Here is a 27,357-nt window from a genome sequence, read left to right on the forward strand (position 1 = left end):
CTTCCCATTTTGGCTGAATTTGCTTGATTTTGGCTCTACAAGACCTTAAAACCTTATAACATGATTTATTTTTGTGATTTATTTTCTTAGGAAGTTATAAATACATATATTTGACATGAATCAAGCCTTTTCAAGTTCATTAGAAAGAGCATGTAGAAAATGGGAACGCTTCTTCTCATTTTACCCGAATTTGCTTGATTTCGGTTCTACCAGACCTTAAAATCTTATGAATTGCTTTTTCTTAGTGATTTCTATGCTTTGGCAGTTACAAATACATATATTTGACAAGATTCAAGCCTTTATAAGTTCATTAAAAAGAGCATGTAGAAAATGGGAACGCTTCTTCCCATTTGGGCCGAATTTGCTTGATTTTGGTTCTACAAGACCTTAAAACCTTATAACATGCTTTGTTTTTGTGATTTCTTTTCTTAGGAAGTTATAAATACATATATGTGACATGAATCAAGCCTTTTCAAGTTCATTAGAAAGAGCATGTAGAAAATGGGAACGCTTCTTCTCATTTTGCCCGAATTTAGTAGATTTCGGTTCTACCAGACCTTAAAACCTTATAACTTGCGTTTTCTTAGTGATTTCAATGCTTTTGCAGTTACAAATACATATATTTTACCTGATTCAAGCCTTTATGAGTTCATTAGAAAGAGCATGTAGAAAATGGGAACGCTTCTTCCCATTTGGGCCGAATTTGCTTGATTTTGGTTCTACAAGACCTTAAAACGTTATAACATGCTTTGTTTTTGTGATTTCTTTTCTTAGGAAGTTATAAATACATATATTTGACATGAATCAAGCCTTTTCAAGTTCATTAGAAAGAGCATGTAGAAAATGGGAACGCTTCTTCCCATTTTGCCCGAATTTGCTTGATTTCGGTTCTACTAGACCTTAAAACCTTATAACTTGCTTTTTCTTAGAGATTTCTATGCTTAGGCAGTTACTAATACATATATTTGACATGATTCAAGCCTTTATAAGTTCATTAGAAAGAGCATGTAGAAAATGGGAACGCTTTTTACCATTTGGGCCGAATTTGGTTGATTTTTTTTTACAAGACCTTAAAACGTTATAACATCCTTTTTTTTTGTGATTTCTTTTGTTAGGAAGTTATAAATACATATATTTGACATGAATCAAGCATTTTCAAGTTCATTAGAAAGAGCAGGTTGAAAATAGGTACGCTTTTTCCCATTTCGCCCGAATTTGCTTGATTTTGGTTCTACAACACCTTAAACCTTTATAACTTGCTTTGTTTTTGTGATTTATATTCTTAGAAAACTATAAATACATATATTTGATGTGATTCAAGAATTTATAACTTCATTAGAAAGAGCATGTAGAAAATTGGAATGCTTCTTACTATTTTGCCCGAATTTGCTTGATTTTGGTTCTACAAGACTTTAAAACCTCATAACTTTCTTTGTTTTTGTGATGTATTTTCCTATGGAGTTATAAATACATATATTTGACATAATCCAAGCATTTATAATTTCATTAGAAAGAGCATATAGAAAATGGGAACGTTTCTTCCCATTTTGCCCGAATTTGCTTGATTTTAGTTCTACAAGACCTTAAAACCTTATAACTGTCACTTGCTTTGTTTTTTATTTGCTTAGGCAGTTCTAAATATGTATATTTGACATTATTCGTGAATTCATAATTTCATTAGAAAGAGCATGTAGAAAATGGGAATGCTTCTTACTATTTTGCCCGAATTTGCTTAATTTTGGTTCTACAAGACCTTAAAACCTTATGAATTGCTTTGTTTTTATGATTTCTTTTGTGAGGAAGTTATGAATACATATATTTGACATGAATCAAGCCTTTTCAAGTTCATTAGAAAGTGCATGTAGAAAATGGGAATGCTGCTTCCCATTTTGGCCGAATTTGCTTGATTTTGGCTCTACAAGACCTTAAAACCTTATAACATGCTTTGTTTTTGTGATTTCTTTTGTTATAAAGTTATAAATACATATATTTGACATTAATCAAGTCTTTTCTAGTTCATTAGAAAGAGCATGTAAAAAATGGGAACGCTTCTTCTCATTTTGCCCGAATTTGCTTGATTTCTGTTCTACCAGACCTTAAATCCTTATAACTTGCTTTGTCTTAGTGATTTCTATGCTTAGGAAGTTACAAATACATATATTTGACATGATTCAAGCCTTTATAATTTCATTAGAAAGAGCATGTAGAAAATGGGAACGCTTCTTCCCATTTGGGCCGAATTTGCTTGATTTTGGTTCTACAAGACCTTACAACCTTATAACACGCTTTTTTTTTTGTGATTTCTTTTCTGATAATGTTATAAATAGATATATTTGATATGAATCAAGCCTTTTCAAGTTTATTAGAAAGAGCTTGTAGAAAATGGGAACGCTTCTTCCCATTTTGCCCGAATTTGCTTGATTTCGTTTCTACTAGACCTTAAATCCTTATAAATTGCTTTGTCTTATTGATTTCTATTCTTAGGAAGTTACAATTACATATATTTGACTTGATTCAAGCCTTTATAAGTTCATTAGAAAGAGCAAGTAGAAAATGGGAACGTTTCTTCCCATTTTGGCCGAATTTGCTTGATTTTGTCTCTACAAAACCTTAAAACCTTATAACATGCTTTATTTTTGTGATTTATTTTCTTAGGAAGTTATAAATACATATATGTGACATTAATCAAGCCTTTTCAAGTTCATTAGAAAGAGCATGTAGAAAATGGGAACGCTTTTGCTCATTTTGCCCGAATTTGCTTGATTTCGGTTCTACCAGACCTTAAAACCTTATAACTTGCTTATTTTTTGTGATTTCTATGCTTAGGCAGTTATAAATACATATATTTAACATGATTCAAGCATTTATAAGTTCATTAGAAAGAGCATGTAGATAATGGGAATGCTTCATACTATTTTGCACGATAATGCTTGATTTTGGTTCTACAAGACCTTAAAACCTTATAAAATCCTTTATTTGTGATTTCTTTTGTTAGAAAGTTATAAATACATATATTTGACATTAATCAAGTCTTTTCTAGTTCATTAGAAAGAGCATGTAAAAAATGGGAACGCTTCTTCTCATTTTGCCCGAATTTGCTTGATTTCTGTTCTACCAGACCTTAAATCCTTATAACTTGCTTTGTCTTAGTGATTTCTATGATTAGGAAGTTACAAATACATATATTTGACATTATTCAAGCCTTTATAAGTTCATTAGAAAGATCATGTAGAAAATGGGAACGCTTCTTGCCATTTGGGCCGAATTTTCTTGATTTTGGTTCTACAAGACCTTAAAACCTTATAACATGCATTGTTTTTGTGATTTCTTTTCTTAGCATGTTATAAATAGACATATTTGACATGAGTCAAGCCTTTTCAAGTTCATTAGAAAGAGCATGTAGAAAATGGGAACGTTTTTTTTTTGTGATTTATTTTGTTAGGTAGTTATAAATACATATATTTGACATGAACCAAGCCTTTTCAATTTTATTAAAAAGAGCATGTAGAAAAAGGGAACGCTTCTTACTATTTTGCCCGAATTTGCTTGATTTCGGTTCTACTAGACCTTAAAACCTTATAACTTGCTTTGTCTTAGTGATTTCTATGCTTAGGCAGTTACTAATACATATATTTGACATGATTCAAGCCTTTATAAGTTCATTAGAAAAAGCATGTAGAAAATGGGAACGCTTTTTACCATTTCGGCTGAATTTGGTTGATTTTGGTTCTACAAGACCTTAAACCTTATAACATCCTTTGTTTTTGTGATTTCTTTTTCTAGGAAGTTATAAATACATATATTTGACATGAATCAATCCTTTTCAAATACATTAGAAAGAGCATGTAAATAATGGGTTATTCTTCCTATATTGCCCGAATTTGCTTGATTTCGGTTCCACCAGACCTTAAAACCTTATAACTTGGTTTGTTTTTGTTATTTCTATGATTAGGAATTATAAATACATATATTTAAAATTATTCAAGTTTTTTTGACTTCATTAGAAAGAGCATCTAGAAAATGAGAATGCTTCTTACTATTTTGCCCAAATTTGCTTGATTTTGGTTCTACAAGACCTTAAAACCTTATAACTTGGTTTGTTTTTGTGATTTCTTTTGTTAGGAAACTATAAATACATATATTTGACATGAATCAAGCCTTTTCAAGTTCATTAGAAAGAGCATGTTGAAAATGGGTACGCTTTTTCCCATTTTGCCCGAATTTGCTTGATTTTGGTTCTACAACACCTTAAAACCTTATAACTTGCTTTGTTTTTGTGATTTATATACTTATAAAATTATAAATACATATATTTGACATGATTCAAGCATTTATAAGTTCATTAGAAAGAGCATGTAGAAAATGGAAATGGTTCTTACTATTTTGCCCGAATTTGCTTGATTTTGGTTCTACAAGACCTTAAAACCTTATAATTTGTTTTTTTTTTGTGATTTATTTTGTTAGGTAGTTATAAATACATATATTTGACATGAACCAAGCCTTTTCAATTTTATTAAAAAGAGCATGTAGAAAAAGGGAACGCTTCTTACTATTTTGCCCGAATTTGCTTGATTTCAGTTCTACAAGACCTAAAAACCTTATAACTTTATTTGTTTTTCTGATTTATATGCTTATGAATTTATAAATACATATATTTCGCATGATTCAAACAATTATAAGTTCATCAGAAAGAGCATGTAGAATTTCGGAATGCTTCTTACTATTTTGCCCGAATTTGCTTGATTTTGGTTCTACAAGACCTTAAAACCTCATAACTTGCTTTGTTTTTGTGTTTTATTTTCTTACGGAGTTATAAATACATATATTTGACATGATCCAAGCATTTATAAGTTCATTAGAAAGAGCATGTAGAAAATGGGAACCTTTCTTCCTATTTTGCCCGAATTTGCTTGATTTTGGTTCTACAAGACCTTAAAACCTTATAACATGCTTTTGCTTTGTATTTATTAGCTTAGGCAGTTATAAATATGTATATTTGACATGATTCAAGAATTTATAATTTCATTAGAAAGAACATGTAGAAAACGGGAATGCTTCTTACTATTTTGCCCGAATTTGCTTGATATTGGTTCTACAAGACCTTAAAACCTTAGTACATGCTTTGTTTTTGTGATTTCTTTTCTTAACATGTTATAAATAGATATATTTGACATGAATCAATCCTTTTCAAGTTCATTAGAAAGAGCGTGTAGAAAATGGGAACGCTTCTTCTCATTTGCCTGAATTTGCTTGTTTCGGTTCTACGAGACCTTAGAACCTTATAAATTGCTTTCTCTTTGTTATTTATTTTCTTAGGCAGTTACAAATACATTTATTTGATATGATTCAAGCCTTTATAATTTCATAAGAAGGAGAATGTAGAAAACGGGAACGCTTCTTCCCATTTTGGCCGAATTTGCTTGATTTTGGTTCTACAACACCTTAAAACCTTATAACATGCTTTTTTTGTGATTTCTTTTCATAGAAAGTTGTAAATACATATATTAGACATGAATCAAGCCTTTTCAAGTTCATTAGAAAGAGCGTGTAGAAAATAGGAACGCTTCTTCTCATTTTGCCTGAATTTGCTTGATTTCGGTTCTACCAGACCTTAAAACTTATAACTTGCTTTGTTTTTGTGATTACTATGCTTATTCAGTTACAAATAAATATATTTGACATGACTCAAGCATTTATAAGTTCATTAGAAAGAGCATGTAGAAAATGGGAACGCTTCTTCCCATTTTGCCCGAAAATGCTTGATTTTGGTTCTACAAGACCTTAAAACCTCATAACATCCCTTTTTTTTGTGATTTATTTTCTTATGAAGTTATAAATACATATATTTGACATGACTCAAGCCTTTTCATGTTCATTAGAAAGAGCATGTTGAAAATAGGAATGCTTTTTCCCATTTTGCTTGAATTTGCTTGATTTCGATTCTACAAGACCTTAAAACCTTATAACTTGCTTTTTTTGTGATTTCTATGCTTAGGCAGTTATAAATACATATATTTTACATGATTCAAGCTTTTATAAGTTCCTTAGAAAGAGCATGTATAAAATGGAATTGCTTCTAACTATTTTGCCTGAATATGCTTGATTTTGGTTCTACAAGACCTTAAAACCTTATAACATCCTTTTTTTGTGATTTCTTTTGTTAGGATGTTATAAGTACATATATTTGACATGAATAAAGCCTTTTTAAGTTCATTAGAAAGAGCATGTAGAAAATGGGAACGCTTCTTCTCATTTTGCTTGATTTCGGTTCTACCAGACCTTCAAACCTTATAACTTGCTTTGTCTTAATGATTTCTATTCTTAGGCAGTTACTAATACATATATGTGACATGATTCAAGCCTTTATAAGTTCATTAGAAAGAGCATGTACAAAATGGGAACGCTTCTTCCTATTTGGGCCGAATTTGGTTGATTTTGGTTCCACAAGACCTTAAAACCTTATAAATTTTTTTTTGGTGATTTCTTTTGTTAGGAAGTTATAAATACATATATTTGACATGACTCATGCCTTTTCAAGTTCATTATAAAGTGCATGTAAAAAATGAGAACGCTTCTTCTCATTTTGCCTGAATTTGCTTGATTTCGGTTCTACCAGACCTTAAAACCTTAAAAATTTCTTTCTCTTTGTTATTTATTTGATTAGGCAGTTAAAAATACATATATTTGATATGATTCAAGCCTTTATAATTTCATAAGAAGGAGCATGTAGAAAACGGGAACGCTTCTTCCCATTTTGGCCGAATTTGCTTGATTTTGGTTCTACAACACCTTAAAACCTTATAACATGCTTTTTTTGTGATTTCTTTTCATAGGAAGTTATAAATACATATATTATACATGAATCAAGCCTTTTCAAGTTCATTAGAAAGAGCGTGTAGAAAATAGGAACGCTTCTTCTCATTTTGCCTGAATTTGCTTGATTTCGGTTCTACCAGACCTTAAAACCTTATAAATTGCTTCTCTTTGTTATTTATTTTCTTAGGCAGTAACAAATACATATATTTGACATGATTCAAGCCTTTATAAGTTCATTAGAAAGAGCATGTAGAAAATGGGAACGCTTCTTCCCATTTTGGCCGAATTTGCTTGATTTTGGTTCTACAAGACCTTAAAACCTTATAACATACTTTTTTTTGTGATTTATTTTCTTAGGAATTTATAAATACATATATTAGACATGAATAAAGCCTTTTCAAATTCATTAGAAAGAGCGTGTAGAAAATAGGAACGTTTCTTCTCATATGATGTTAATTGGTAACTATAATTTTCATTTTGATGACCTTAAATAGTTAAATGACCTAAAAGAATGTCATTCTTCTAAGTGCTTTACTTACTTTGTCTATGCTTTTTGTATCATTTATTTTTTAGTGAAACTGCTATATAATGAGGGAGGATCGAGCATGGATGTATAAACGGTTAGAAGGGAAATTCCTTAGTCCAACCTTTGCTGAAAAGGTCAATAAATTTATTACATTTGCTACCACACAAGACAATGTCGTGATAGATGGTGTGATGAAATGTCCATGTGCACAGTGTCAAAATATTCCTTATCAAGATCTTGATACCATTAAGGAGCATCTCTATAGGCATGGTTTTTTGCCTAACTATTTCCAATGGGTTTTTCATGTTGAACTGCACTTCCAAAGAGAATCCCAAAGTAGCAGCTCCATATCCACCAAGGATGCATTGAACCCATATAGAAACATGGTATTAGATGCCTTTGGACTAGAAGGTGGTTTAGAAAATATTGAAGAAGAGCCACATGCTAGTTACAAGAAGTTCTTTGACATGTTGAAGGCAGCGGAAGAGCCATTGTATGATGGCTGCAAGTTGTCTGTATTGCTTGCTGCTGCAAGGATGGCAAACGTCAAGTGCGAGTATAATATTCCACATAAAGCTATAGATGGTGTTGCTTCCTTAATGAAAGACATGTGCCCAGATGAAAACAAGATGACAAATAGTTTTTACAAGACTAAGAAATTGCTTGAAGGGCTAGAACTTCTGCACCAAAAGATTCATGTATGTCCAAATGGATGTATGTTATTTTGGAAGGAACACAAAGATCTCAAAGAATGTCTATATTGCAAAGGAAGTCGTTATAAGACACTTAGAGAAAGTGGCAACAATTCTCCTCATAGTGCTCTTATTTACTTTCCTATAGGCTCGAGACTACAAAGATTATATGCAATAAGATCTACTGCGGAGCAGATGAGGTGGCATAAAGATAATCTTCGAGTTCATGGCCTTATGTCTCATCCAAGTGATGGAGAGGCGTGGAAACACCTAGATGAAGAGTACCCTCTTTAGCTGCGGAGCCTAGAAATGTCCGACTAGGTCTTTGTACCGACGGATTTTCACCATTTGGAAAGACAGGAAGGAAATATTCTTGTTGGCCCGTCATTTTACTCCTTATAATCTTCCACCTGAATTGTACATGAAGAAAACCTTTTATGTTTCTAAGTTTGATAATTCCAGGTCCGAAGAATCCTAAAGGGAATCTCGATGTGTACTTTCAACCTCTTATTGAAGAGTTAAAGCAATTATGGGAGGTTGGGTTACCGACTTACGACATCTCGCAAAAACAAAATTTTCAATTGGAGGCTGCATTGCATTGGACTATTAGTGATTTTCCGGCTTATGGCATGCTTTCAGGATGGACCACGTCGGGTAGATTAGCTTGCCCATATTGTATGGAAAACACTAAGGCTTTCACTCTTAAAAATGGTGGAAAACAAAGTGGGTTTGATTGCCACCGTCAGTTTTTACCCCATGATCATAATTTTCGAAAAAATAAGAGTGCTTTTTTTAAAGACAGAGTTGAGAATGATTCCCCACCACCACGAATGAGTGGTGAGGACATTTGGAATCGAGTATCTTTATTTCCAAAAACTGTTGAGCAAATAAGGGGTGATGATAATGAGGCAGAAGGATATGGAAAGTTCCACCATTGGACAAAGCAAAGCGTCTTTTGGGAGCTTCCATATTGGAGCAAGCTCTTGATACGCCACAATCTTGATGTCATGCACATTGGAAAAAATGTATTTGATAATGTGTTTCACACTGTAATGGATGTTAAGGGTAAAACTAAAGACAATGTGAAAGCAAGAAGAGACTTGGGGGAGTATTGTAAACGACGAAAATTGGAGGCGCAAGATGTTGTTTAGAGTAAAGGGGAAAAACGGACTTTAAAACCGAATGCTCCTTTTGTGTTGCCTAAAGAGAAAAGGAAACTTATTTGTGAATGGGTGAAGAAATAAAAGTTTCCTGATGGATATGCTTCGAATATAGGTAGATGCGTTGATTTAAAGGAGTGTAAGCTATTCGGTATGAAAAGTCATGATTGTCATGTTTTTATGCAACGATTGCTACCAGCGGTATTTAAAGACTTGTTACCCTTAAATGTGTGGAATGTTATTACTGAGTTGAGCCAATTTTTTAGAGATCTTTGCGCCACCACCTTAAAAATTACTGACATGGTGCAATTGGAAGAAAATATTCCTGAAATTATTTGCAAATTTGAGAGAATATTTCTGCCTGGTTTTTTTAATAGTATGGAGCATCTTCCTATTCATTTGCCATACGAGGCAAAAATTGGTAGGCCGGTTCAATATAGGTGGATGTACCCTTTTGAGAGGTAATTATATAAAATTCATCTTTTACTTTCTTTTTTTTTTAAAATTAATTTGAAGATACTAAAGGAAAGTGGGTAATAAAGCGCGAGTGGAAGCCTCAATTTGTAATGCCTACCTTCTCGAGGAGATAAAAAATTTTTGCTCCCTTTATTTTGAAGAAGAAGTTGACTCTAAGGTGAAGGATTTAGGATTGGGTGCACATGCTGAAAGTGAATTGAACAATAATTCTGACTCACCGATATGTTCTAAGTAATTGTGAAACTCTACAGCAATATGAAAGGTAAATTTCTATAAAAGTACCATAACATGTTGCTCGTAACATTTATATATGTTTACATACTAATATAATTAACAGTTTGTTTGAAGAACAAATGATCAGAGAACATAGATGCCAAAGTTCAGATGAAGTTTGGATCAAATATAAAGACATATATCCTGATTGGTTCTAAGATTATGTAAGTCACTTAACTAATATAAAATATTAATTAAATATATGATTAACTAGTGTTTTTAGCATGTTAGTATATAACCGTAATGACATTTTGAACCTTTGATTAATATAGGTATTGGAAAAGGGCATAAAAAATGACATTGTTCGCTCGTTAGCATTTGGACCACTAACAAGAGTTCGAAAATTTAATCACTATCACATCAATGACTATCATTTTCATACTATATATCATGGAAAAAACAAGTGTAATCCCCCGTATTTATAAATATATTATAAATGAATTTTTATTTTATTTATAATATTTATGTGTGTTTTTCCGGGATTTAAGTTTTAAAGTTCCAAATTATTTTTGGGTTGATAATTGATTTTGTTCTATAAGGATTTTTAATTGTCCATTCTACATTTATGCCATACATATTAGACAAAGCTAGTCCATTTCATTTATCTAATTGGCTCATTAATTTTATGAGGCCCAATCTTAAAACTAACCCTACACCACTCTCTCTCCTATAAATACCCCATACATCCCCAAATTTTTTCCCCACACAAAAGGTTAGTCTTATTTTTCCTCCTCTTTATTTTCTTTATTTTATTTTTCCTTCATTTTCTTTTTCCTTTTTTTTTTCTTTTTTTTTCTTCCTTTCTTTTCCTTTTCTTTTTTTTCTTTCTTTTCTTTTCCTCCTCCCTGCCTGCCGCCACCTGGTCGCCGGCGACCACCCAGCCGGTGCCTGCCACCGCAGCCACCTTTCCCCCCTTCTTCCTCCTTTGTTTTCTTATATTTTGCTTCAAAATTATTACTTTTGTTTTGGGTTTTATTTTTGTAGTATAAAGATTATATTTTTAGTATCAAAATCATGTTTTTGATAGTTTAAATTATTAATGTCAGATTTATAATTGTTATTATAATTTTTCAGATTTTATAATTATAAAACCTAGGGTTTTAATTTATTGAAATTGGGATTTTAGGGTTTTAATGACTAATTAATTTGGGGCTTTTGTTCCTAGTCAATTTCTAATGATTAATTAAGCATAAAAACATGTTTTAAAGGAAGTTTTAAGGACTTTTAATGTAGATTATATTGCTGGAAATTTTTGTATGTATTAATTTGTGATTATGGGTTATTTTCTAGGAGGTGATTATTCTTTAGGAGACTTTTAAGTGATTAAAAGTGGCGCAAAGGATTGTTTACACGAGGTACGTACATGTCTACTTCGTTGCAAGTAGTGTCATGTTTAGGTACCAAAAAGAACAAACTCAGTTTCTTGATTAGAGAACAATTGTATGGAAATTGTTTGGTTATATATTTAATTAATTCATGTATTTATGTTTATGAGGCATGTTTTGGTGAATTAAATATGCTTGAATGGAATTATGGATGCAAGTATGTTGAATTATATTGGATTAATTGTTTGTATGGAATGTTGATACAAACATATTTTATTGGATTGGTTTGTTAACCACATTTGGATTATTAAAGGATTGGCATTGAATGGTTTAAGTGGAATGAATTTATTAATTATTCCACAATGTTATTTATTTATTTATTTATTACTCAATGATGACTTGTTAGTATGTTGAGTAAAGGTGGATTATTAAGCCAAAATGGCTAGGTGGGTTGACTATGTTCAACAATTTTGGATAATTTGGAAGTTTAATGGAATTAAAGGTCAACTTGTGATGTGATCCTCATTGTCCTAAATAAGATTAAAAGTGAATTGATTTATTACTGTTATGTATGGTCTACTTTAATGAGTCGGATATTAATTAAAATTGTAATCACGTAAAGTGAATCATGGATGAGGAATAAAACTCTAGAAAGCGTGCACTTCTAGAGTATTGACAATTATGGGTTGGGGTACATGGTGGTAGCCCGTGGCTTTTCAAGGCTTGTTTGATCAACATGTCCTCTTCTCTTTTGGTATTTACATTTTATTTTATAATGAAAGTTAGATGGGATCCTAGACTAACTTTGTGAGAATGGAGTCGCGCCCATTCTTGCATCGCGCTAAACTTTTATTTCAAATGGTCATTTGGGACCAAAATTATTTGGTGGATTGGACAACCTCGTCTATTGCATACTCCAAACAAAATTAATTAAATTAAATATAGAGTCAAGTGTTTGGAATTGGTTAGTAAGTATGTTGAGTCAATTGAATTGTTTAAGTGTGGAGTCTTGATTAATGAATTTGTGTTATATGTTTATTTACTTTAATTAGTTAAGCATGCTAGGTTTTGTGCGTTGTAACTTGTATGTACTCGGCTTTGCTGATTGCGTGCTTTTGTGTGTGTCTTTCTTTGGTCATGGCCTTCGCCTTTCAATGACCCTGTGATGATCCAATTATTACACTTGTATTATTGGGGAGCAGTATTGCACAAGTTAGCTTGATGATGTGAAGTTCAGGGATTTTAAAAACGCATTGTCAAGGGATTGTGTGATTGAGAGTATTCGATTCTTGTGTTGAACTTATTTATGCTTTGCTATTTCGTTTATGTCTTGGATTTTGATTATTGGTTTGGTTTTAAATAAGGGCCTTTATGCTTCCAACTTGTAGGCCTTGGCTTATTCGTTTTCTGAACTGTGTTATTTTTAAAGACTTATGTTTGGTTTTCCGCTACAATACTTTGATAAAGCCTTAACGTTTTAACACGTGGCAGTAGCATGTCAATGGTTCTCCACTATTTTATTTAAAGTAAGTGGTTTGGAAAAGGGAGAATTATTGGGGTGTTACAACAAGTCAACTATGAATTATGGTAAATGTGTGAAAAGTGTCCAAGGAAGTGATTATTATGGAATTATACAAGAAATAATAGAGTTAACTTATGTTGGAGCAAGAAAGCGTTATACAACAATGTTTTTTAAGTGTGAGTGGTTTGATGTTGGACCTTGCATTAGGATACATGATAAGTATAATCTTGTTGAGGTGAACCATTCAAAACGATATCCAAAGTATGATCCGTTCGTACTGGCATATCAAGCCGAACAAGTATATTATGCTCCTTGTCCTAGTAGTAGTAGTAGTAGTAATGAATGAAATCAGTGGTGGTTTGTTTTCAACATTAAGGCAAGAGGAGTTATTGATGCGCCCGTTGAGCCTAATGCATTCTAAGTTGCTTCAATTGAAAATCCTCCTTTGTTATCTGAATTTGAAGTAGGTGAGGAAGAAACCCAAGAGCTTTCTTGTAATGAATATGAGGAAGTGGAAGAGGGAGAGGATGAGGAGGAGAAGTAGGAGGAATTAGAGGAAGACGATGATGAAGAGGAAGATGAAGAAAATAGTTCATTTTAGATTAGACATTTTAATTTTTACTTTGGTCTATCTTAATTTCAAAATATTTTTAATGCCTTTAACTTCTTGTTATTGTAATTTTGGTAATTAAATTTTATATTATATGAAATTTATATCATATAGTTAATATTACTTCTTTAGTATATTTAACTCTTATAGTGCCTATATTACCTTGTCTTTTCTCATTTTCTAGTGTGCAGATACACAAATATGGTTCTAACTAGAAGTGGCTTTGATGGGAGAGGTCCAATCATTAGGCGTCAACCTAATGTTTCATCACAACTTTCTTCTCAACAAACACCATCACATGCTGAAATGAATGATAATTCTCATATGGAAGAACTATATAGGGATCAAGAGGAGATGGAAATTGATTATGCAGATGGTGCTGGCTATAACGAAAATGAAGAGGAAGTAGAGTTTCCTGATGACACGGGTAATCAAGATGGTTCTCAAGTATTGCACAAAACTGAGGGACAGTGAGTAACCTTAGTTTATACTACCTCTGTTTCTTTTTAGTTGACACGTATTCCTTTTTAGGAAGTTTCTTTTTGTAAACACCTAAAAATGATTTCCCAAAACCAAACCCGATGATGAACAACCTTTCACCGCCATTATTGGTCGGGTTGAGTACTTAATCTTTGGAGTGCTTAAATCCATGTTCAATTCATTACATTTTATAAACCAATCCAATTCATAGCCCATTTTCCCAAACCATAACTTATTTTCCTCATTTCGTGCCTTTAAACCCAAAATAATTCATTTCGTGTCCTTTTTATAAAAACGTTTAGACCAGTTTATTTTGGTCCATAATCTAGGTCCAATGATTAAATATTTGGATGGGGCTTTAAAAGAGCTTTCCAACGATGTATTATAAGCCCAAATCCGAGTTATAACGAATAAGTTATGACCAAAATACTAAACTGAGTCTAAATCGAACCTAAGGCCACCTTACCTACGACCCAATGATCATGTGGAGGGTCCAAAGGATTTAATCCCACTCCTAATCCAATTAGGATTAATTGGAAGATTCTATAAGCTTTCTAAAAGATCTTAATTATCCTTTTTGAAAAGATAAGATTAAAGAGTTTGAAATAGAATAAAACTCCTCTAGTAATTTAATTCGAATTGAAAGTTCAAAGATTGACAGATATTATTTTCGTTCCTCACTGTTTTTATATGATTCTTAAATGGTTGGATATCTCTTGAAATCATATATCTTTCCAATGATATTTTATAATATTAATTCCGAGCTATAATCAAAAAGATATGAGCGAAATACGAAACTCTATCCAAAACTGACACCATCCCACTATGTCGGCCATATCTTTTATTCTACAAAATGTTTTAATCTGATTCTAATTGGGTTAGAAAGTAGACTTCAAGAGCTTTCCAACAATATCTTGTTCATCTTATTCCGATTTTTGGATCACAAGATATGATAAAAACAAAAACCGCAAAAACTGTTGTCTATCGCAAGAGTTTTATCCGATTCGAATTCTTATCTTTTCTTGATTCGACCCATTCTTTTTTCCCTATAAATAGAGGTCATATCTCCCCTTTTTCAATCATCAACAAGCTTGATCACCAAATAATTCTCTCTTCCTCTCTTCTACACCAAAAATTATTCTCTCTCCCTACACCAAAAATATTATCTCCTCTCTCTCTTGCTCTAGCCACCCTATTCTCTCATTTTACATCCCTTAAGCACTCTAAGGAGTCCATACAATACTCGAAGTTCTATACTTAAAACAAGGCGTGAAAGGTAGAATTAACTGAGGGTTTGGACCAAATCAACTCTACCTTTTATTTAATTTAATTTCCATTTGATTTATTTTTATTGAAGTTACTAACAGTTTATTCATGATGTAGTAATTCAAGGAAATGCGGAAAGTGAGTAGTTAATCATTTAATTACTCTTATTTTTATTTCTTATTGCTAGTATCATGATTAGGGTTATTATTATTTGATTTGACTAACGTTATTATTGTTAAATTGCTTCCAATATTAATGTTTATTCTATTATTATTTACTATGATCACCATATTGCATGTTAAAGGGAATATGTAATTGAAAATCACGCCTAATAAGATAATTTGGACAACCGGTTTAGGTTCCTTTAATCTTGTTATTTAATCAAGTGATCACAAATATTTTAGAATTATATGTTGCATTAATATTTAACCAATTTAGCATAATAATAGTTTGGAGCAAATTGAATATTTGTTTGTACGCCTTTGAGATCACAGGAATACTTTTCACTATAAGAATCGAGTAGAGGCCAATACGGGCGAATGTGACTCCATGACTCACTTCGTACCATCATCCCCGATCCTCCTTTCGTGGTTCCGAACCATATAAAGTTAGTAATCTCATGGATTATTAATGGGGTGTAACCTTCACGGGTCAATCGTTGTTGCCTTTCGTTGTCCCTTTTCGTGGTTGCCTTTTATGATCCTTGAACGGTTTACAAGTTCCTTAAAAACTTGTTGGCGGCTCCCTACTTTTCTTTGTCCCTAATCGTTGTCCCTAATCGTAATGTCAATTCCCACATCCTAAGAGTGCCAAGCATATTCACAACATACTTTAAGTAGGCGCGCTTCAAACGACGCCTACACTTTTTAGTTGACACGTTTCCTTTTTAGGTAAATTTTTTACCTTGCATTTACAAGCTACCCCACTTGCCTTTTCATTCTCTATCACACTCTCTCATCTCCTTAATATATGTGCCTAAATCAAACGCGTCAACTAAATAGAAACGGAGGAAGTACAATTGAATTGGTATATATATATATATTTATTTATTTATTTTTTGTTTCTAATTTAAGTGTTTATGAAATAGGTTTCATTCTCGTGAAGTTGTGGATGAAGTTGTTGAAATTTCATATAAGACTTATTTTATGGGGCCATGGATTAACTGGGCTAAGGTTCCGAAAGAAGCTAAAGCAATTTGGTGGAAAGCCTTTAAGGTATTTTTCATTATGAAACATGATAATTTTTAAAAGTCAAAATCAATTTTTCCTTTAATAAATTATATATCACTAACAAGTGGTGCATCATTGCTCAAAAGGCTAAGTTCTCTTGGGATCCTTCAATGGCAAAAATGGTAAAGAAAGGATGGCAGCAAAAATGTTCTAGATGCCTTTCTAATGTGGTGAGTAAGATGTTCACAACAAAAGGTTATCGTGCTAAATGGTGTCACCCAAGCATTAGGAAACGACTTGCAGCTATTAGAGCAACTGATACCTTCAAAAAGAAGTCTGCCCAATATTCTTTAAAAAGAAAGAGGCTTGGGAAAGAAATGCCTATCCATTGCCAAGGATCTAAGTCAACCGAACAAATTAAGATTGAATTGGTATGTCATTTACAGAATGATTTATGACTTGATATTTGATATTTTATTAGTTATTCGTAGAAGGATTGTGATCCCCAAATTAGTAGTAGTGTAATCTATCAATTGTAGGTATGAATGATCTAATTAGTGGAAAATAATGGATCCGTTTTTTTCCTTATCACAAAGGGTTGCTGCTGCGGCGGTGCTGTGGCGGTAGTGCTGCTGCCCTGCTTCGGTAGTGCTGCTGCTGCGGCGGTGTTGTGGCGGTAGTGCTGCTGCTACTGTGCTGCGGCGGCAATGCTGCTGTTGTGCTGTGGAAGTGCTGCTGCAGTGCTGCGGCAGTGCAGCTGCTCTGTTGCGGCAGTGTTGCTGCTGTGCTGCAACAGTGCAGCTGCTGCAGTGCTATTAAAGTGCAGCTGCTCTGTGATGAGTGACATTTATGACACTCATTTGATCTCTTTTTGGATGAATTTCATTTCATTTTATAACTCTTTTCTTTAGTTTTCTTTAGTTTTACTCTTGATTTCTTCATTTTATGCTTTTCATAGTTAGTTTCTCTATTTTGTGCATTTTCTAGTTCGTGCGCGCTTTTCTCTCTCCTACGAGCGGCCGCACCGGCGTGGGTCTATTTTTAGGCGTCATAACCGACTTCTCCTTTGTATATATAGTTATTTCCTTCTATTTTTGGCTAAGTTTTTCATTAAGTTTTTCATTCAACAATTAGATCTTAGTTTTTGATTAGAATTTTAGAGTGAGAAACTCAAGATTGAAGAGAGAGAAACTCATGGTTTTTGGTTGATTGTTCAAGAATTCTCCATTGTAATTGATCTTTTGATCAAGTTTGTAAGGATCTTTCATCTTTGATTTCAATATAAGTTTGTTTTTAGTTGATTTCATTTGTTTTTCATATTATTGTTGATTGTTTGATGTTTGATTGAAGTTTGATTGATTTTTGATTTGATCTTTTGATTTCTAATATGTTGATGATGAAATTGATGATTAGTGTAGTTTTGATCTTAATTTCTATGGCTAGTGAGTAGTTTACTTGATAGGGTAATGGTGAAGCATGTATGAGTGATGGATTAAAGTAATTTGGGGATAATTAATGGAGTTGATGATGTGATTAAACTTGGTTGATGATTCATGTGCATGTGTGTAATTGATTGAAGCTTGGCCATCTTTGATTGTTGCATTAGATTGCATTGTAAGCTCGCATTGATACGGACCATTGATTTGTGACTTACAATTTCTCGATTGAGGTATCTTGTGATGTTTCCTAGTCAGTGTTTAGCGTAGTTGGCGCTAGTTAGACATCTAGGAGAATAACTTGGTATGCTCTTTTGGATGCATGTTTGATTTTTCCTCATATCAATTTACTTAGTTAGTTTGACCTCCCCAATTACCCTTCTCTATTGCAATTACATGTGGATCCATTCCCCTAGTGCCTATTACATTTGATTTTATACAAGTTCATTTGCATTATTAGCTTTAGCCTTAGTCCTTACCATAAACCCCGCACTTGACTTCGGAGTAGCTTAACATTGGACAATAGACATTCAATTTCCATTCCCTTGGGTTCGACCTCGACTTACTCCTATACTCATATAGGGGTTTGTTGAGTTATAAATATTGTTTGTTTGTTGAATGCATTTGACTTTCATTTGATTCAAAAAGCTTTGTTTGAATGTGTTAGACTTTCATTCGAAACAATTATCTTTGGTGAATGCATTTGACTTTCATTTGATTCAAAAAGCTTTGTTTGAATGTGTTTGACTTTCATTTGACTCAATTAGCTTTGTTGAATGCATTTGACTTTCACTTGATTCAAAAAGCTTTGTATGAATGTGTTTAACTTTTATTTCACTCAATTATATTTATTGAATGCATTTGACTTTCATTTGATTCAAAAAGCTTTGTTTGAATGTGTTTGACTTTCATTTGAGTCAAAAAGCTTTGTTGAATGCATTTGACTTTCATTTGATTCAAAAAGCTTTGTTTGAATGTATATGACATTCATTAGACTCAATTATCTTTGTTGAATGCATTTGACTTTCATTTGATTCAAAAGTTTTGTATGAATGTGTTTGACTTTCATTTGATTCAATTAGCTTTGTTAATTGCATTTCACTTTCATTTAATTCAAAAAGCTTTGTTTGAATGTGTTTGACTTTCATTTGACTCAATTAGCTTTGTTGAATGCATTTTACTTTCATTTGATTCAAGAAGCTTTGTAAGAATGTGTTTGACTTTCAATTAATTCAATTAGCTTTGTTGAATGCATTTGACTTTCATTTGATTCAAAAAGCTTTGTATGAATGTGTTTGACTTTCATTTTAGTCAAAAAGCTTTGTTGAATGCATTTGACTTTCATTTGATTCAAAAAGCTTTGTTTGAATGTGTTAGACTTTCATTTGACTCAATTATCTTTGTTGAAAGCATTTGACTTTCATTTGATTCAAACAGCTTTGTTTGAATGTGTTGACCTTCATTTGAAACAATTATCTTTGGTGAATGCATTTGAATTTCATTTGATTCAAAAAGCTTTGTTTGAATGTGTTTGACTTTCATTTGACTCAATTAGCTTTGTTGAAAGCATTTGACTTTTATTTGATTCAAAAAGCTTTGTATGAATGTGTTTAACTATCATTTGACTCAATTATATTTATTGAATGCATTTGACTTTCATTTGATTCAAAAAGCTTTGTTTGAATGTGTTTGACTTTCATTTAAGTCAAAAAGCTTTGTTGAATACATTCGACTTTAATTTGATTCAATTATCTTTGTTGAATGCATTTGACTTTCATGTGGTTCAAAAAGCTTTGTTTGAATGTGTTTGACATTCATTTGATTCAAAAAGATTTGTATGAATGTGTTTGACTTTCATTTGACTCAATTATCTTTGTTGAATGCATTTGACTTTCATTTGATTCAAAAAGCATTGTTTGAATGTGTTTGACTTTCATTTGACTCAATTAGCTTTGTAGAAGGCATTTAACTTTTATTTGACTCTATTAGCTTTTTATGAATGTTTTTGACTTTCATTTGATTCAATTAGCTTTGTTAATTGCATTTCACTTTCATTTAATTCAAAAATCTTTGTTTGAATGTATTTGACTTTCATTTGACTCAATTAGCTTTGTTGAATGCATTTTACTTTCATTTTATTCAAAAAGCATTGTTTGAATGTGTTTGACTTTTATTTGACTCAATTAGATTTGTTGAATGCATTTGACTTTCATTTGATTCAAAAAGATTTGTATGAATGTGTTTGACTTTCATTTGACTCAATTATCTTAGTTGAATGCATTTGACTTTCATTTTATTCAAAAAGCTTGGTATGAATGTGTTTGACTTTCATTTGACTCAATTATCTTTATTGAATGCACTTGACTTTCGTTTGATTCACAATCTTTGTTTAAATGTGTTTGACTTTGATTTGAGTCAAAAAGCTTTGTTGAATTCATTTTACTTTCATTTGATTCAAAAAGATTTGTTTGAATGTGTTTGACTTTCATTTGACTCAAAAAGCTTTGTTGAATGCATTTGACTTTCATTTGATTCAAAGAGCTTTGTTTGAATGTGTTCGACTTTCATTTGATACGATTAGCTTTGTTGAATGCGTTTGACTTTCATTTGATTCAAAAAGCTTTGTATGAATGTGTGTGACTTTCATTTGAATCAATTATCTTTATTAAATGAATTTGACTTTCATTTGGTTCAAAAACCTTTGTTTGAATATATTTGACATTCATTTGATCCGAAAAGCTTTGTATGAATGTGTTTGACTTTCATTTGACTCAACTATCTTTGTTGAATGCATTTGACTTTCATTTGATTCAAAAAGCTTATTTTGAATGTGTTTGCCTTTCATTTTACTCAATTATTGATAATTTGTTATTTGATATGATTTTAGGGTGATTTTTGAACCTGGTTTACTTGATATATTAGCATTTTTGTTCACTTCTATCCTATTTTCATTCAATTTTTGTGTATCCTTTGCTTCACGGGTTGTTAGTGTTTTTGTTGAGATTTTAGGTCCAAAGACGATCATTTGAGGCATATGGATGATGAACCGAGGATAGAAGCCGTGACAATGGAACAAAACCGAAGAAAATGTGAAGAGAAGGGCCTTAGAAGACCTTGCACGGCCGTGCCATGTCCTGCACGACCGTGCAGGATTGTCCCAGGAAGCAGATGCTACTGCCTGATTTGGCACGGACGTGCAAGGCTTCAGCACGTCCGTGCAGGTCAGCCAGCACGTCCGTGCCAAAAGCTGCATGGCCGTGCATCTCACTTGGCTCATTTTGATGCTACTGACCAAATCTGCACGGCCGTGCCTAGGGTGGCACGTCCGTGCCACCCCTGGCACGTCCGTGCGCACCTGTAGCCGTACTCGACTCTTGTTTTCTCCGTCCTTTTTATTTGAGGGTCATATAAATACCCCCTTTTGCTCAATTGTACGGCATCCAAGTTTTTAGTGCTTCCTCTTAGTTTGTAATTGTAGAAACATAAATACTCTCAAATCATTAGTTAGATTTCAATTATTAGTTTGGAATTTTCAACCTCAATCATTGTAGAAGACAAGTTCCTCCATTGTTATTCAATATCAAGCTTCAATTAGTAATTTCCTCCTACTTTTCTCCATTAAATTTCTGATTTTATTTGCTTTTGCATGTTATTTAAATCTTCTTAGTTCTTGGTAATTTGTTATTGGATGATAGTTATTTCAATTGTTAACCACTTTTCCCCAATTATTGAAGTAGTTAGAACCCTAATTCTTGATTGCATGTTGATAAACATGAGTTGTGAGTAGTCTCCTTGCTAGGGGTTGGGTGAAGCTCGACCTTTTGGGTTAATTATGCAAATGTGGGAGAAGCATTGATGTTTGTATTGCAATTAAATTGATTATATGAGATTTCTTGTTAGTTCTTCATGATAGGATTAGCTACCCTTGACTTAGAAGCTTGATAGCATGATATGCCTAATTTGACATGGAAGTGTAAATTGAGTATGTCATTACTTATTGTAATTTGATTATGTATCATCTATTGCTAAACTAATGAGGAATCTAAGTTTAGTAGTGTGAGTTGTTTTCTAATTGCATGAGGTTGATTTTACATATAGTCCTTGCTATATCTTGTCTAGTTTACTCCCCGTTTGCCTAATTGACTTGGTTGAGTGGATCCCATTCCCTAGTGTCTTTAATTCATTGATTTAGTTACATAGTTTGTTTGTCTACTTGAAGAACCCCAATTCACGTTTGACTTCGAATTAGCTTGAGTGTTAAGATCTTTAGCGACCATATCCCGTTCCTTGTGGACCGAACTCTTACTTGTCATTATGCTTGGTTTGTAAGGTGTTTGTTAATAAATGTGTTTGATTGAGTGTGGAATGAGCGACCGTTCTAACGCCCATCAAAATGGCGCCGTTGTCGGGGAGCGGTGTTGTTGATTGCTAATTGATTACTTGAGTCTAGTTCACCATAAAACAAAAAAAAAATTCAAAAAGATTGTTTCTTTTTTGCTACATTTGTAGCCTTGGTACTTATTGCGTTTGTTGAGAGTGTATGCGCAGAACTCATAACAGGATCTTGGTACCTTACGATCCCGAGATTGAGCAAACTTATAGAAGGAGAAAAAGAGCCGGTTCTAGGCCGTTTACTACTCCCCCAACTAGAGAGACCAATTTCGAGGAGGATTGAGATCAAATGGGTGATGCGGAACCACCACCTCAAAGACCTTTAAAGGAGTTGGGAACTCCGGGAGCTTATAGAGCTTCAAGCGGCATTGCTCCACCCGTCACTCAAGCCAATGACTTCGAGATTCGGCCCGCGATGATAAATTTGATTGAAAGGAGGCAATATAGTGGAGCAAAACATGAGAGCCCTCTTGCACACTTGAACGAGTTCGAAAAATATTGCAACACAATCAAGGTAAATGGGGTAACTCAAGAGTTTGTGAGACTAAAGCTATTTCCTTTTTCTTTGATAGGAAGGGCTCTTGAATGGCTTGAGAAGGAGGTGAGGCCTAACTCCTTGAGAACTTGGGACGAGGTCACCACGGCTTTCTTAGAGAGATTCTATTCTCAAAAGAAGATGGCCGAGGCAAGGGCTTTGATCCAAGGCTTCCGTCAAAAGTCTAGTGAAACCATATATGAGGCATGGGAACGATACAAAGAATATCAAAGGGAGTGCCCTCATCATGGCATTCCGTCATATCAAGTGCTTCAAATTTTCTATGGGGGCTTGAGCCCACAAGGAAAGACTAGCTTGGATGCGGGAGCGGGTGGTCCGATTATGAACAAAACGGAGGAGCAAGTCATCGAGATAATTGAGGATGTGGTGAGACACCACATGGATTTGCAAGAAGGAGAGAGGGGTCTTTAAGCAAAGGAGGAAATGCGGTCTACTCCGTCGATCACCTCAACGCCATCAATAATTTGACATCTCAAATAGCCAACTTTGGCAAGGAGATGACATCTATCAAGGAAAAACTAGAGACTTCCACTTCACAACAAGAGCATCCCTCCCAATATAAGGGGAGAGGTATGAATTCTAACTCTTCTCCTTCTATATCTAATAACATGCCACATGGGTGTTTGTTTTGTAAAAGTTGTGGGTCATATGACCATGATACCTCTTCTTGTAATTATGATTCCCAACCCCAATCCCATTATGAAGAGGGTAATGATAATGAAAATGAACAAGTCAATGCTTTGTCTTATGATAATAGACCTAGGAATGACAATCAAAGATATTTACCACCTTATCGAAGGGAACAAGGGGGAAATGCTTATAACCAAAGAGGAAATGATTATGATTACCATAACAAAAACCAATGGGGTAATAGGAACCAAAGGGACCAAAATCCCCAAGGTAACTACAACCAACAAGAATCAAAGGAATTATGGGAATCAAGGCCAATATCACCAAGGGGGGAACTCTAATAATAGGAATAATTGGAACAACAATAATAATAGAGGTTTTTCTAATCAAAATGCTTCCAATTCAAATGTGAGAGGGAATAGAGCTCCCCAAGATAACTATTATGCCCAAACACCACCTAGTAAGTCCAATCTACAGGAAATGATGGAAAGTCAAACCAAAATGTTCAACACTTTCATGGCCACGAGTGACAAGAAGTTTAATGAAGTAATGACTCATAATAAAATGCTTGAAACTCAAATTTCACAATTGGCCAATGCTTTGAAGGAAGGGGCTAGCACTTCCAAACTTCCACCCCAAGGACTAGATCCTAAGAGACCCGTTAATGCCATATCTACTAGGAGTGGGAAGGTGTTGGAAGAGAGTGTTCCTAAGAAAAGCAATGAGAGAGTGAACATGAGTGAGCCTCCCCTTGAGAGTGATTGTAAGCAAGAAAAAGAGAAAAATCAAGAGAGTGAAAGAGAAAAAGAATGTGAGAAAGAAAAAGAGTGTGAAAAAGAGAAAGATTTTGAAAAGGAGAGTGAAGAGAAAAGAGAAAAAGAGAGGGAAACAAAACAATTGCAAAAGCTACCATATCCTCATAAATTTGTTAGAAACAAATTAGATGTGCAATTTGGAAAGTTTCTTGAGACATTGAAGCAAATTCATCTTTCAATTCCTTTTACCGATGCTATCAAGCAAATGCCTAATTATGCTAGGTTTTTAAAAGACATTTTGAGTGGAAGGAGAAAGTGTGAGTTGGTTGAAACGGTGAATCTCACCGAGAATTGTAGTGCAATTATCATGAACAAGATGCCACCCAAATTGAAAGACCCCGGTAACTTTTCTATCCCATGTGCAATATACAAGATGCTGATAATGCTTTGTGTGACCTAGGGGCTAGTGTTAGCCTAATGCCATACTCGGTATACCAAAGACTTGGGATAGAGGAACTTCTACCCACTAACATCACTCTACAATTGGTCGATCGCTCTATTAAATTCCCAAAGGGTAAGGTAGAGGATGTTCCTCTAAGGGTGGGTAAATTTGTAATCCCGGTGGATTTTGTTGTGTTAGAGATGGACGAAGATGTTAACATTCCAATAATTCTAGGAAGACCTTTTCTTGCTACTTCGGGTGCTTTAATAGATGTTAAAAGTGCTAAAATTTCACTAAAAGTAGGAGATGAGGTAATAGAATTTGATGAATGAAATATCCAAGCTCTAATCTTGATAATTGCATGATGATTGATACTATTGACTCTATTGTAACTTCTATGCATGAGCACTTGCTCACTACTAACGATGCCCTTGAGAATGTCCTTTTGAACAAGGAAAAGATAGGTGACCAAAGCAAAGAGATGGCATTGTATGAAGAGATGCTTGAAGGAAGTACGGAATCAAGCGATGAGCAAGTGTGCATGGGAATTACAACACATGATGCATTAGAAGTAGCTACCTCAAGAGAAGGTAAGGGTGTTCCAATGGTAGAGTTGAAACCTCTACCATCACACCTAAGATATGAGTTTTTGGGCCCCAATTCAACTTTTCTGATTATTGTGAATTCTTCTTTGAACGAGTGCCAAACTCAAATGTTATGTGGTGTTTTGAGAGACCACCAAGGTGCTTTAAGCTATACCATAGATAACCTCAAAGTTATTAGTCCCGCTTTATGTATGCACTACATAACACTTGAGGAAGGTGCTAAGCCTTCCATTGAGAGGCAAAGGAAACTCAATCCTCAAATGGGGGAGGTGGTGAAGAAAGAAATCACCAAACTCCTTGATGCCGGCATCATCTTCCCCATTTCGAGTTCTAGATGGGTTTCCCCCGTTCATGTGGTCCCTAATAAGGGAGGAATGACCGTAGTTGAAAATGAGAACGGTGATCTCATTTCAACTAGAACGGTGACCGGTTGGAGGATGTGCATAGACTATAGACGTCTAAATGCATCCACCAACAAGGATCATTTTCCTCTCCCTTTTATCGACCAAATGCTTGAAAGACTAACCAAGCACAAGTATTATTGCTTTCTTGATGGTTATCCGGGTTTCTTTCAAATCCCTATAAACCCGGATGACCAAGAGAAAAGAAAACAACTTTTACTTGTCCCTATGGAATTTTTGCATATAGGAGGATGCCCTTTTGCAATGCACCGACAACCTTCTAAAGATGCATGATGAGTATTTTTGGGGACATGCTTGAAGCCGAAATGGAATTTTTCATGGATGATTTCTCGGTAGGGGGCCTTTCATTCGAGGATTGTTTGTCTAACTTGGGCAAGTGCTTGACAAGATGTGAGAAGGTCAATTTTGTTTTGAATTGGGAAAAATGCCACGTTATGGTGGAAGAGGGAATTGTCCTTGGTCACAAGATTTCAAGCAAAGGGATTGAGGTCGACAAGGCCAAAGTTGAAGTGATAGAGAAGCTACCGCCACCAATCAATGTGAGAGGAGTAAGATCATTTTTGGGACATGTCGGGTTCTATAGGAGATTCATCAAGGATTTCTCACAAATTGCTAGACCCCTAAATGCTCTTCTTCAAAAGGATGTCATCTTTATTTTTGATGAAAAGTGTCTCCAAGCTGTCAACAAATTAAAGGAGGCTTTGATCTCAACTCCAATTGTGCAAGGGCCAAGATGGGATTTTCCATTTGAACTTATATGCGATGCAAGTGATGTTGCGATTGGAGGAGTATTGGGGCAAAGGGTAGAGAAGAAGCTTCACGTGATTTACTACATGTCTAAGACCTTGAATGAAGCTCAACGGAATTACACCACAACGGAGAAAGAGTTTCTTGCCGTGGTTCATGCTTTTGAGAAGTTTTGGAACTACCTCAGTTGTTCCAAAACTATTGTTTATACCGATCACGCAGCCATTAGGTACCTTATTGCAAAGAAAGAATCCAAGCCACGTCTTCTTCGGTGGGTCCTATCCCTCCAACATTTTGATGTTTAAATCCGTGATAAAAAGGGGGCCGAGAATGTGGTTGCGGACCATCTTTCTCGACTAGAGAATGTGCAATCTAGCAATGATGAAATCCCTATATGTGATGAATTGAGAGATGATGTGCTCTACATCTTGAATGAAAAGGAGCTTCCTTGGTTCGCCGACTTGGTGAACTACTTGGCTTGTGGAGAATGCCCACCCGATTTCTCCAAGAATCAAAGGAAGAAGCTAAAAAGGGAAGCAAGACATTATGTATGGGATGATCCCATTCTTGACAAACAAGGAGTAGATGGTTTGCTCCGTAGGTGTGTCCCGGATGAATAAGTGCAAGGAGTGCTCAAGATGTGCCATTCCGATCCATGTGGAGGGCATATGGGAGCAAATAAAACAGCATTGAAAATCTTGTATAGCGGTTTGTGGTGGCCTCACATCTTCAAGGATGCTTGGGGATTTGTGAAGACTTGTGATCGGTGTCAACGAACCGGCAACATATCCAAGCGCAATGAGATGCCTCAACAACCGATTCTTGAGCTTGAGGTATTTGATGTATGGGGTATGGATTTCATGGGGCCATTCCCAACTTCTTATGGAAATCAATACATCCTTGTGGCGGTCGACTATGTATCAAAATGGGTGGAAGCCATTGCTTCCCCAACTAATGACCACAAGGTTGTCATGAAGATGTTCAAAAAAGTCATATTTCCAAGATTCGGTATTCCAAGGGCGGTGGTAAGCGACAATGGTTCACATTTTGTTCATA

At 34.2% G+C, this 27,357-nt stretch overlaps 1 protein-coding gene and 1 non-coding gene across 2 annotated transcripts; one reads left to right on the forward strand and one right to left on the reverse strand.

The window, feature by feature from the left end:
• The first annotated feature begins 7,404 nt into the window (after positions 1-7,404).
• LOC145613898 (uncharacterized) lies at positions 7,405-9,185 on the forward strand. The gene is made up of 2 exons (XM_081668936.1): positions 7,405-7,981; positions 8,497-9,185. Exons 1-2 carry the CDS (start codon positions 7,405-7,407, stop codon positions 9,183-9,185), a joined length of 1,266 nt encoding a protein of 421 aa, XP_081525062.1.
• A 13,642-nt stretch (positions 9,186-22,827) lies between these two features.
• On the reverse strand, positions 22,828-22,933 carry LOC145615778 (small nucleolar RNA R71). Its single transcript, XR_014107369.1, has one exon. It is a non-coding gene; the product is annotated as a small nucleolar RNA R71 (small nucleolar RNA).
• Between the last annotated feature and the right edge of the window lie 4,424 nt (positions 22,934-27,357).

The sequence above is a fragment of the Chenopodium album genome, chromosome 25 (assembly GCF_948465745.1).
Source record: "Chenopodium album chromosome 25, dcCheAlbu1.1, whole genome shotgun sequence".
In the NCBI taxonomy this organism is placed as follows: domain Eukaryota; kingdom Viridiplantae; phylum Streptophyta; class Magnoliopsida; order Caryophyllales; family Amaranthaceae; genus Chenopodium; species Chenopodium album.